At 45.0% G+C, this 13,704-nt stretch overlaps 1 protein-coding gene across 3 annotated transcripts in view; it reads left to right on the top strand.

The window, feature by feature from the left end:
* Positions 1-13,704, top strand: part of RASAL1 (RAS protein activator like 1) — a 242,943-nt gene that overhangs the window by 72,423 nt on the left and 156,816 nt on the right. For 2 of the 3 annotated variants that reach the window (XM_033956050.1, XM_033956049.1), the window contains exon 6: positions 6,461-6,542. In XM_033956050.1, coding sequence (XP_033811941.1) covers positions 6,461-6,542 — 82 coding nt within the window. The remainder of the gene's footprint in view (positions 1-6,460; positions 6,543-13,704) is intronic. The other variant, XM_033956051.1, reaches the window with a different exon arrangement.

The following is a 13,704-nucleotide window of genomic DNA, read 5'->3' as shown; positions in this document are numbered from 1 at the left end:
AAAAAAAGACTAATGATAACTCACAATAGAGGTGACCGGACAAGAGTCATTTAACATCATATCTAACTCTTGTAAAGCCGATGTAGTGGATTTCAGAATCGGGTTGTCTGGTATATTACGAGGAGACTGTAGAAGAGGAGAATCTCAAACAATCTTTGTTATATAGCTTATGTTCCAATTGTAACCATGTGGGAGAATTTTGATAATCGGTATCCATTAACCATTTAGAGCCCTGTCTTCCTAAGAAAGCAACATGGTAATCATACATACTGGGCTGGGTCAGACCAATGGTCCATCATGCCTAACAGTCTGCTCACGCGGCGGCCCTCTGGTCATAGACTAGCACCCTAACCAAGACTAACCCTACCAGCGTCCGTTCTTGTTCAGCAGGAACTTGTCTAACTTTGTCTTGAATCCCTGGAGGGTGTTTTCCCCTATGACAGACTCCGGAAGAGCGTTCTAGTTTTCCACCACTCTCTGGGTGAAGAAGAACTTCCTTACATTCATATAGAATCTATCCCCTTTTAACTTCAGAGAGTGCCCTCTCGTTCTCTCTACCTTGGAGAGGGTGAACAACCTGTGTTTATCTACTTTGTCTTGAATCCCTGGAGGGTGTTTTCCCCTATAACAGCCTCCGGAAGAGCGTTCTAGTTTTCTACCACTCTCTGGGTGAAGAAGAACTTCCTTACGTTTGTACGGAATCTATCCCCTTTCAACTTTAGAGAGTGCCCTCTCGTTCTCCCTACCATGGAGAGATTGAACAACCTGTCTTTATCTACTTTGTCTTGAATCCCTGAAGGGTGTTTTCTCCTATAACAGACTCCGGAAGAGCGTTCCAGTTTTCTACCACTCTCTGGGTGAAGAAGAACTTCCTTACGTTTGTACGGAATCTATCCCCTTTCAACTTTAGAGAGTGCCCTCTCGTTCTCCCTACCGTGGAGAGATTGAACAACCTGTCTTTATCTACTTTGTCTTGAATCCCTGAAAGGTGTTTTCTCCTATAACAGACTCCGGAAGAGCGTTCCAGTTTTCTACCACTCTCTGGGTGAAGAAGAACTTCGTTACGTTCGTACGGAATCTATCCCCTTTCAACTTTAGAGAGTGCCCTCTCGTTCTCCCTACCTTGGAGAGGATGAACAACCTGTCCTTATCTACTAAGTCTATCCCCTTCAGTATCTTGAATGTTTCGATCATGTCTCCTCTCAGTCTCCTCTATTCGAGGGAGAAGAGGCCCAGTTTCTCTAATCTTTCGCTGTACAGCAGCTCCTCCAACCCCTTTACCATCTCTGTCGCTCTTCTCTGGACCCTTTTGGTTTCTTTAGGGCAATACGCGGGACTTTGTGATTCCATAAGAATTCTGTCATCAATGATTCAATCTTTGCATATGTTTGGAGATGAAATAAAAAGGGTAACATTGAGAGAATGTATGTAATTTTAGGAGACAAGACCATCTTAATAGAGTTCATTTCATTGTTGTTTATTCTTTTATACCTTTGTATTCTTCCATTTTATTGAAAATTCTAATAAATATTATTGAGGGAGTGGAAAGAGTCATTTAACATCCTGCACCGGTGAACACTTGAAGTCTTTTCACCCTCGGCACTACTAATTTTTTATCTCACTAACTTTAACAATACTAATAATGTGATTGGTGAGCCAATACCACCATTGGGATTTCCATATTTCGTAGTGTATATTTGTCTTTCATGATAAAATTTGACATAAATTTTTTTTTTAACAAGATTCGCATGAATTATAGTAATTTCTTTTTGGGGGGGGGGGGAACAAAAGCCCTCTTTGTGAACATGTGTATTATAGGGGTGTTTCATGTGTTTCTGGCTGTGGCTCATGATGAAATCTGACATAAAAAAACCTTTCCTCTGCTTTCGATACCATTGACCACAATCTTCTCCTCGAAAGATTGGAAGCTATCGGTATCTCAGATCAGGTTTTGCAGTGGTTTTTGTTCCTATTTCAGAGACCGTAATTCTACAATTACGTTCAATAATTCCACCTCAGAGAGCTACTCTGTACACTATGGTATTCCACAAGGATCCATTCTATCACCACTTCCGTTTAATATTTTTTTTAGTTCTGCCAATCCATCGGGTTTAATGCTTTCGCCTATGCTGACGACATCCAGCTTTTGCATCCATTAGACTCTGAGAATGCCCATGATGTCTTAGCAATTAACAAGAAACTAGAGCAAATACACCAATGGCTAGATTCTAACAGACTGGCCCTAAATGTTGTAAAATCAAAGGTAATGCTTTTCCTGTGGAAAGACAATCCAAACTCTAGCTTCTCCATGACCCTCAAGGGTAACACACTAAAGACAGTCAACTCGATTAAGATCTTAGGAGTAATTTTCAATCAAAAGTTAGCATTTCATGAGCATATTCTTAGAACCTACGTCTTTGAACATATTAATCCATTCCTTGGTGATCTCAAAAGTTGATTACTGCAACGCCCTATTCATGGGAAGTGCCCCTAAAGAAATAAGACGCCTTCAAATTACTCAAAACGTCTCAATAAAACTTATCATGAAAGCAAAAGAATTCGATCACGTCTCGCCACTTCTCAAAAAAGCACACTGGCTTCCAGTTCTCACCGAATATCTTATAAAATATATCTATTACCCTTAAATGCCTTCTTCGTAAAGCCTCGGCCTTCATCGATAGACTCTTAATTCCTTATGCCCCTACAAGAATTCTTAGGTCTAATGATCAGCATTTACTTACAGTTCCTTCTCTCAAGGTTATCAATATACGCCGACAATACATCTTCTCTGTAACGGCTCCACAACTGTGGAATTCTCTCCCTATTCAGTTAAGGGAAGAACTCATGTTATGGGGTAAGGATTTAGAACAATTGCTTTTGCTTCCTGACACTTATGGGGAATTTAGGAGACATCTAAAAACAGATCTGTTTTCGAAGTATTTAGGCAGCTAATTCGTAAAAATTTTATTATGCACTCTTTTGATCATTTTAGTGTCTCTAATTATTGGGTTTTAGCTTTTTTAGTTCTATTCAATTTCTTTTATTGTTTTGTTTTTTTACTATATGACAGTGGTTCCCAAACCTGTCCTGGGGGACCCCCAGCCAGTCAAGTTTTCAAAATATCCCTAATGAATATGCATGAGAGAGATTTGCATACCTTTCACTTCCATTATATGCAAATCTTTCTCATGCATATTCATTAGGGATATCTTGAAAACCTGACTGGCTGGGGAGGTCCCACAGGACAGGTTTGGGAACCACTGCTATACGACATCCTGGGGGCTGCCGCATGAGCAGACTGCTGGGCACGATGGACTACTGGTCTGACCCTCTGACCCAGCTGCGGCAAATTCTTATGTTCTTATGTACGGCCTTGCGGTATATAAACTGATTATTATTATTATTATTACACCGATTTAAGAGTAAGTTGAAATGCTTTCTTTATAAAGATGACTTCAACTGCTAACACTCTTGTCTTGAATCATTCCTTAGGGTCTGCCCTTTGACCTTCTTTCTTATAATGTCACCTTCCCTTTTGTCCATTCCCTTTTTGTCTTATTTTCTTTCAAATATTGTATTTCTTTCCCTCTTCCCTCACTATGCGTAAGTCTCGTTTGTGGTTATTTATGGCATGTTTTGTCCCCCTGAAAGTTGTATGGATTTTAGGTATGTACATCGCTTTGAAGTTTGATTAAGTTTGGGCCAAAACAAGACATTTAGTGGCGGAATGTGTCACGGTGGTGATACCAGCTGCATTTTTGGCCATGTGGGTTTTATGCCATAGGTTGAGAGGAGAATGGATAGGAAATAACTGGAAGAATGTGTTTTCCTTAGGACAGCGAGGTTTCAGAGTGCGCGTCGGCTGTGTGCGTGTTGTGGCGGTCACATGTGGCTGCATCATGGGGCCCTGCAAGATTTATGTCTCGCACACACAAACTCATCCTACTCGTTGCTCTCCGATTTTAAGCTCTCCAACAAAAAAAAAAGGCACAATTTTTATCAGCTGTCATCACGAGGCAGAAGGCATTGGGGTTTCCTAGCAACAAGACCAGTCTCCGTAGCAACAAGGTGGTCATCCGAAACGAGGGGGTGGGAAAGGCAAGAGCAAAACCGTAAGAGAAAAATCAGAAATATGTAGATGTCAGGGTCATGGTGACTGCAAAACCTTTCAGTCTCTCCCAGTCACGCAGCAAACGATTTCCTGCTCCAGCGATAAAACATTGCCATCATCTAGGTTCTGGACTCGTTTCAAGTTTATTTAGGACTTTATCTCCCGCTTATCAAGCCAACGTCTAAGCGAGAGAGGGGAGGGGGAAAGATGTCAGAACAGGTGGCGAGTAATAGGGAAGGGAAAGAGGATGGAGAAGGGAGCGCCCTTGAAACCCGTCCCCGAAGTCCTGAATCCATCTGATAACCCTAGATGGAGGAGAAGGTTTGGAGGAAAGAGCACGCGCAAACAGCCAAGTCTTCCAATTTGATCATGACCGGCGAAGATGAGTTTTGGGGTTTTTGGGGGGGCAGGAGAAGGAAATTTCCCAGATTCAGTTGAACAGATCTACGAGGGTGATGGCGTTAACAAAGAACAGAGAGAGTGCAATCTTCAAGATGCGGAAGAACCGGAAGTTCTGAGTTATCAAAACGAAAAAAAAATCTCTTGGCTTCCTTAAACCGTATCTTTCCAAAACTAACCCACAAGAACTCGCATGGGATAAACATCAGAGCTTTGTAAATCTTCAAAAGAAAAATGAGTAATGCATGGGGACAGGAGGAGAGCAAGTTGGGTATTTCAGGCCTCCCTGGTCCGAAGACAGGCTCCTATCTCCGAATATCTTTGGTCTCCTCAACTTGAACAAGGTTTCTCTGAAATCTAAATAAACTGAACATACAGTAGCATCCTTTCTCGGGGAAATCTCTCCCCTTCTGCTCTTTGCACCCGAAAGCTAAGCAAACTCGAGAGATGACCGATAGAAGGGTCTAAGAGAGAGCGGGATCTGGTGGGCCCAGGTGGTTGCATCGTCTGGGGTAGCCATGGCAACCCGTAGTGGTGATAGAAGGAGTTCTCTTCTGGTAATTGTGGGTAATATTCTTGACAGAGGAAAGACTTGTTTATCGCAGGGCTCAATCGAAGGGATGCTTAGAGTTTCCCAGTGTGCCCTGTTGGCATTTAACTCTGCTGATGTTTTTCAGTCTCTTTCCAAAATGATTAAAGGAAAGGGATGTTAGCAAAGCACAACGTACACTTCCAGAGGATGTGATAGAACAGAGTACGGTATTGGGGTTCAAGAAAGGATTAGATAATTTCCTGAAGGAAAAGGGGATAGAAGGGTATAGATAGAGGATTACTATACAGGTCCTGGACCTGATGGGCCGCCGCGTGAGCGGACTGCTGGGCACAATGGACCTCTGGTCTGACCCAGCAGAGGCACTGCTTATGTTCTGGCTGTCACCCAATGTTTAATAAGGCAACTGACACAACTATCATGTCATTTTACTGTCTGTGTCTTCACGTTTTAGGAAATCAGGGGTTTGCACTATTGATTTTAGTTAGTTAAAAGCCCTTCCACCTGAGAACTGTCCGCTGCTGAGCAAAAGAATCCATAACTCCTGATGGGTAAATCCTAGGCCCCTTCTGGCTGCTAATCCCTTAATTCTATCAATGGCGTGCTATAGCTCATGCAATTATAGTATAGCTTCAGTTGTATGTGCAACACACTTATCCGATTAGCACTTAAGTGGCGATTAGGGCCAAGAATTGGGATTAACGAGGACTAATTGGCACTCATGTGAAGTTATGTACATAACTGACTTACGCCCTTGGTCAATAAACCTGGCGTCTCATTTCTGCAGTGTGCACTGAAAGGGGGAGGTCAACCTCCGTGCTGTACACCACTTCAAGTAAATGCCTTCAAGATGGCAGTAAATAAATCTTAATAAACAAATAAGTAAACCTGGAAGGGGCAGGAGGGCTTGTGACAAAAATGTCAAATCTGGGTGCCCAGATGCCAGGATGGAATTTGTGCTAAGGGCCAAATTCAGACGACTTATAAAATCACCTTCTAAATGCACACACTGAAGCCTCCTTGGTTGACGACTCCATTTTTTAAACATAAGAATAGCCATACTGGTCAGACCAATGGTCCATCTAGCCCAATTTCCTGATTCCGCAGTGGCCAATCCAGGTCACAAATACCTGACAGAAACCCAGAATCTCAAACAGTAGCAAGGTTCTGGAACCTTAAACAGTAGCAGCATTCCATGCGGAATCCCCAAAGAGTTGCAAGATTCCAAAGCTGAGATTGTGACATCACAATGCCTCATTCCACCAATGCCTAAGAGCCACCTCATCACTGACATCGCAATGACTTGATTGTCCTATACATGGCTCACATAAGAACATAAGACTGATTTACAGTACAGGCATTCAGGTGTGTTTCCTTCCTGTTTCTCACTTTCTCACTAGAGACCTTGCTCCGCGGGATATCTCCGGCACGTCAGATCCTTTCGCACGAGTCTTCTGTAACAACCAGACCCTGGAGACGTCGGTAAGTGCTTAATCATGTTCATGCATGCGAGAGTTGTGTGCCCTTTGATACCTAGTAGCATGATAAATGTATTTATTTATTATTTATTTAATTCATTTTCTGTTCCGTTTTCCCCAAAGAGCTCATGGCGGGAGTTAGAGACCTGCGTGGTCCATCCAACCTGCTGAATGAGGTGGCCAGTGCCGTATTTACCACCTGGGCAAATTACACTTCTTCATGATTAAACAGCGCTAGTCTTACGTCTAACTACCTAAATCCATGTTGAAACCCCCTCTTGCCCATCCTGACCTGTCTTTTTGTCATTTTTTGGACACAGTCCATAGAAATCTGCCTGGCACTGGCTTTACTTTCCAACTACTGGAGGTGCCTTTCAAGCACCACTCTTGCCCATCACAATATTTCAGCTACGAAAGGTTTCATTATTGTCTCTCCAAACTATTCCTGACGATATGACCTCTACTAGCAGATGGGGACACTGAGAACTACTGAGTGACATCATCCTATAAAGTCCTGTGTAGACCTGAGCTGGCCAGTATTTCTCAGTCTCCCAGCAGATGGTGGGTGAGCTCCTGGGTAGCCCCAGTTGGGTTAGACCTTGTATGGGTGTATCAGTTTTGGACCCACAAAAGAAAAGCATTTATTGATGAGACACTACATCCATGAAAGGACACATCCTTCCCTGATCCCCCTTAAAAAAGGGGTGGGGGGGGGGGAAGCAGTAAGGACCTAGGGATCCTCGATATTTCTGAGGACCTTATAGTCTTTCCTTCAGACAAAACTCCAAAGTGCTTCATGATCCGTACTGCTGTAGACAAGGAACCATTTTGATAGATCAATTTTCCCTTGTTTGGCATTCTGGGAATGCACCGCTCAGAGAAAGATGGGGGCACCAGAGGCAGGAGCAAGTGGGCATCGGTGGGTTCAGATGGGCTGGGGCAGGGATCGGGGGTGGGAGGGGGCCACTAGACACCAAGAAAAGGCGTTTGGGTAAGGGAGGAGGAAAGGGGTGGCCACTAGACTACCAGTGAAATGTAAGGTGGGGTGTGTGTGCATGGGGGGAGGGCCATTACCCCACCAGGGAAATCTTTTAAACTGTTGTGGTGGTGGGGGGGATGGGGGGTGATTCAGATCTGGCTGGTAGTTGATGAAGGAGGCTGTTACACCAACAGGGGAGCCAATGTAGGCATCCAGGGAAGGATGGTTGGGTGGGAGGGAGAGAGGGGATGGCGGTAGACACTCCTCCCAACTAACCCTTCTATGCAGCCCCTGGGCATTATTTTCCTGCAAGACTTGTGCAATCAGAGCTTTTTTTAAATTATTATTCTGCATGCTGCGGAATACCAAATGCACTGCATTCAGTGCTGTAGTAAGGGGGTGGGGGCTAGGGTTGTCGGGGTGGGGGCTAGGAAAAACCTGGACATGGCCTCTTTTTAGAGGACCGTCTGTGCTCCCGGATGGACTTTCTTAAACACGGCATTTGTCCGGGTTTTGGAAAGCCCCTTCAAACTATGGCTGCATCTGGATGTCACACCCATCTTCACATGCTCCAGGCCCTCCAGAATCGGGTGGAGCTTGTCCCAAAGCGAGGAGGCTTCCTGGGGGCGGGGCCAGAGAACAGGCAGGGTTAGAGGCGGAACACGGCAGAGCTGAAGGCAGAACTGGGTGGGGCTAGGGTAGAACAGGGCGGGGCTGGATGCAGAAAGAGCGGGGTCATGTGTTTGGAGGGGTTTCTTTTTTTAAATAACCCTAGTGGGGGCGCCAGCACCTCTCCACCCCCCATGCCACACCACGCTATGCTTACACCCTCCCTTCTCCCCTGTACCTCTTTAAATTTTGCCAGTGCGAGCAAGTTCTCCAGGCTGCTGTTCACGCCGACCTGGCTTTCCTCTGATGTCACTTCCTGATTGCGGGGGCCAGGAAGTACGCAGAGAGAGAGCCAATGCTGGTGTGAGCAGTAGGCCAAAGAAGCTGCTCATTCTGGCAAAGATTTAAAGAGGGTACAGAGGGGAAGGGAGGGTGCGAGTGTGGTGAGGGGAAGGGGGGGAAGGAGCGGGGGGAGGGCACTGCTCTGGGAAATCTGAGCCCCCTAGACCTGCCCACCAGGTCCGCCCATCCCCGCCCCATCATGCCCCAATCCCGCCCTAGCCCCGCCCCCCCCACTGCCTGCTCTCGTCGGGCTGGAGGGCATCCGCGCATGTGCGGATGCGATGACATCCTGCCCCATGGAGATTTGATAGAAGCTTTCCAAAACCCAGACAAATTGCCAGGTTTTGGAAAGCCGTCTGGAGCCCTGGACATGGCCTCAAAAGCAGGACATGTCCGGGGAAATCCGGACGTTTGGTAACCCTACCTGGGCGCCTCCTTCCCTTGCTACTCCACCGACTGCATTTGCATGCCTTTTAAGTGCAATTGCATTCAAGGTTTCTGCTTGATTTAACACATGCACTGAAACTCTTTCTGCATTGCTATCCTGCGGCAATACTGAATTAAATCTATAGTAATCCCGCAGGAAATTTTCCTGATCAGCTCCCGAGTTAGCTATCAGATGCCAGCGTCTCGTGTTCTCTGCCCCCTATTCCAGGAACTTCCCTTCCCTGATTATGACATCAAACAACGTGCTAAAGTTGAATCAACAAAAAAGTTGGGTGTGATAAGGATCCCGGAGGATAGGACATGCCAGGCAGTGCGAATGCATTTGTTAGAGCATAAAAAAGAAGTCACATTGGACCTTATTTATAGAAAACTTTCCAGCATTAGCCCTGTAAAGTCAGCCCTTTCTGCTCTTTGCCTTTTAATTCACCTTTGTTTAACTACTTGGTTGGATACTGCAGAGTGAAAATGGAAGCGAACGTTCAGGGTGTGTTTGTATCTCCTCTGTCTTCAACTATGCTGCACCCCCGGCCAGTGGCATAGTAAGGGCGGGGGTGGGAGAGGGGGCAGACCACCCCAGGCGCCATCTCGGTAGGGGCACTGGCACCTCTACGCCTCCCCTGCCCCCGGTACCTCTTTAAAATCTTGCCAGCACAAGCAAATACTCTGGCCTGTTGCTCATGCCGGCCTGGCTCCCTCTGAAATCACTTCTGGGTTGCAGGGGCAGAGGGAAAACCAATGCCTGGTCATTTTATGAGGCCCGCGGTCCGATGCCCCCAGGGTTACCTTGTGGCCGGCTCCCTCCTCCTCACAGCCGTAATGCGCACGGAGCCGCGAGCAGCGGCTCCTCGCGTGTCCCACATCTCATCCAGAAGCATTCCCTCTGAGGTTGCGATGTCAGAAAGAAGGCTTCCGATTCAGGTGCAGGACGCACGAGGAGCCGCTGCTCGCGGCTCCGTGCGCATTACGGCTGTGAGGAGGAGGAGGGAGCCAGCCACAAGGTAACACTGGGGGCATTGGACGGCGGGCCGCATAAAACGGCCAGATTGGAGCCGGCCAGAAGGTTGGACACCCGCTGGAGGGAGGCACAGCATGGAGGGAGGGAGACAACAGAGGTAAGCTTAATGGTTTTATTTTCAAGTTAGTGTCAGAATTGTGTCAATTTTGAGCATTTTAATCTACTGTCTATTTTTTGCACTGCTCAGGAAGAAATACATTTGTTTCTTTTTCTCTGGAGGCAGAATATTGAATCTTAGGGCTTGGTTTGTATATATTAGTACAGTGGTGCCTCGCATAACGAACGCCTCGCACAACGAACGCTTCACACAACGAACTTCGTTTCACACAACGAACTTCACACAACGAACTTCGTTTCACACAACGAACTTCGTTTCACACAACGAAGTCGCCCGAGCTGCCGATGTATTGCATCCTTCCGCGCAGGCAGTCGTTAGTCACTGCGCTTAACTGCCCTCTCTCACTGTATACAGTCGTCCTTTTAAGATAAACTCAATATTTTTTATATATCATGGCTTCTAAAAAAAGCAGGAAGGTGATTTCTGTTGAAATGAAAGGGGAAATAATTAGAAGGAGTGAATGTGGGGTCAAACAGTGTGACCTCGTCAAAGAGTTTGGCCTCAGCAAGACCACCATTTTCACCATTTTGACAAATTTATCTTTTTTTATGTCATCTTAGCATATTTTATGCTGCAGAACGAATTATTTTTTTTAACATGTATTGTTATGGGAAAACGCGTTTCACATAACGAACTTTTCGCATAACAAACTTGCTCCTGGAACGAATTAAGTTCGTTGTGTGAGGCACCACTGTACTTTTAGGTTTTGGTCCCTTATTTGCATAGGGGTTATCTGTGTTCTGGTAGGAATGAATGTTGAGAAGCATACAGTGTGTTTTGTGTAGCTTAATTTTGTGGTTAATCATTATGTGTTAATAAGATTATATTATGTGTGCATATATGAAAAATGAATGGAAAAATGGTGTTATAATTAGTATTATTATGGGGACGGGGTCTGGCCCATGACTTAGCCTGTATTGGTAAGTTAATGTTTGTCAGTGCGTTTGAATGTTTGTCGCATTATTTGTCATTTGTTTTTATCGTGCGCTCTTTTTATACTTTGTTTTTATATTTTATAATATCGCTTTGAATTTCAAATTTTTAAATAAACCTGAAACCTGATTTCGGCCCCTTAATGTGATTGAGTTTGACACCCCTGATTTAAAGAGATACGGGGGTGGGAAGGGAGAGCGCGATTATGGCATGGGGGCGCTCAAGGAGCAGGAGGGGTTCAGGGGTGCCACTGCCCCCGGCCGCCCCTAGCCAGTTAGGAGGGGGCATCCGCGCATGCAACCTGGTGACGTCACGCGCACTTCCTGCCCGACGAACAGACAATGGAGGGTGGGGCTGGGGGCAGAGTTGAGGGCAGAGGTGGGGTGTAACAGGGCAGGGATGGGTGGAACTGGGTGGGCCTGGGGGAGGGCCTAGGAAGAGTCCGGATTTTGCTGACGTAAAATCTGGTAACCCTAGCAATGAAAGTCAGCGTCAATAACGGTTCATAGACAACGGCGCGAAAGACAAAAGCGCGCGCCGACAATTGAGCACAGCTCGCGCCGCCGCGCCGCTCTAAATTACAGTTTTTAGGGGCTCCGACGGGGGGTTTTGTTGGGAAACCCCCCCAGTTTACTTAATAGACATCGCGCTGGCGTTATGGGGGGTTTGGGGGGTTGTAACCCTCCACATTTTACTGTAAACTGAACTTTTTCCCTAAAAACAGGGAAAAAGTGAAGTTTTCAGTAAAATGTGGGGGGTTACAACCCCCACACACCCCCACAACGCCCCCACAACGCGGCGCGATGTCTATTAAGTAAAGTGGGGGGGTTACCCCCCACGCCCCCCCCGTCGGAGCCCTAAAAACAGTAATTTAGAGTGGTGCGGCGGCGCGCGCTGCGCTCAATTGTCTGGGCGCGCCTTTGTCCCAGCGCGCTTTTGACCTGACACCATCAATAACTGATTAAGTGTTGCTGAAAATCATGTTCTAGGTCAGCGTTCTTCAACCTTTTGACACCTATGGACCGGCGGAAATAAAATAATTATTTTGTGGACCGGCACCGGTCTGCGGACTGGCAGTTGAAGAACAGTGGGCTAAGTCGTGGGCAAGACCCCGCCCATCTCTATCCAATCTCCGCCCTAGACCCCGCCCCCATAATAGTACTAATTGTAACTCCATTTTTTCTATTCATTTTTCATATATACACACAATATAATAGTAATAATAATAATTTTTATTCTTATATACCGCCAAAGCCATAGAAGTTTGAGGCGGTTTACAGGAAGAGGTGCTGGACAATCAGGAAGAGGTTACAATCAAAGTCAGCAATACAATCTTCCATAATAAAAGAATAGAAAGCTCTAAAGTTCTTAGGGTTACTGGATTGAATAAGCAGTGCTGAGTAGATTCGTAGTTAACAGATCGATTGAACAAACTCGTTTGTACCAGTTTTCTAAAATTGAAGTAGGATGAAGAGAGCGCCAAAACGTTACTAAGCCAGTCGTTCCATTTGCCTACCTGGAACCACAAAATTAAACTACACAAAGCACACTGTATGCTTCTCAACATTCATTCCTACCAGAACATAGATAACCCCTATGCGAATACGGGACCAAAAACTAAAAGTACTAATATATTACATTACATTACTTGAGATACACTTTTTTTTTTTTTAACAGAGGAGATATAGCTGGAAAGATTCCGAGGGGGATTTACAAGTTGGATAGCAAATTGACAGTGCAGAACTGTGTGATATAAACAAATAATATATACAAATGAACCCTTAAGATGCAAGACTCTGCAAGCAGTACAACCCCAGAGGAAAAGAAACAAATGCATTTCTTCCTGAACAGACAAATTAATCACTAAATAAAAAAATAAAAGCATTTCCCCCACTGTCGTTGTCTCTCCCTCCATGTGCCTTGCCTTATGGCTTGCTCCCCGGTGTTATCTTTGGGCCGGTCCACTGTGCGATGGTATCAGGACAAAGGCGCGCCCAGACAATTGAGCTCAGCGCGCGCCGCTGCGCCGCTCTAAATTACAGTTTTTAGTGTTCCGACGGGGGGGCGTGGGGGGGAACCCCCCCACTTTACTTAATAGACATCGTGACGCGTTGTGGGGGGGTGTGGGGGGTTGTAACCCCCCCCATTTTACTGAAAACTTCACTTTTTCCCTCACTCAGCAGGATAAACCATTCAAAACAGAACAGACCAACTTGTGACGTGTAAGAATATATATATGATTGATTATATTTATTCATCAATTAATAGCTAATATGTTTTAAGATAGATTGTGTTTTAAGAATGTCAAATTTCTATGGGTGGATTATCATTTATTAAAGTTTGTATTTGTACATACGATTTGTTTTTAGTGATGTATATGAAATAATTATTTGATTATTTAATTAATTTTTTATATATCACAAATGAGTTGTATAATATATGACTATGGATACATCAAATATGTTGGTTTCTATTATCTTTTTATCATTGTTTGTGTTCAGGGAGGTATTTATTGAATATTCATTGAGGTAATCATGAAGGCATGTATTGATTTGTGAATGATAAATGAATTTGAATGATAAGTAATAGATTAATCTCTGGTATTAAGCATACTAGACTACTGCAACATTATTTACCTGGGATCCTATAAAAATACCATCAAACGTCTTAGAACAGTCCAAAATGCGGCCGTCCGCCTCATCTATGATCTCAAAAAATACGAC

The sequence above is a fragment of the Geotrypetes seraphini genome, chromosome 8, assembly GCF_902459505.1.
Source record: "Geotrypetes seraphini chromosome 8, aGeoSer1.1, whole genome shotgun sequence".
NCBI classification, from domain to species: domain Eukaryota; kingdom Metazoa; phylum Chordata; class Amphibia; order Gymnophiona; family Dermophiidae; genus Geotrypetes; species Geotrypetes seraphini.
Note: the sequence above shows the minus strand (reverse complement) of the source record. Positions and strands in the feature narration are given on the sequence as shown.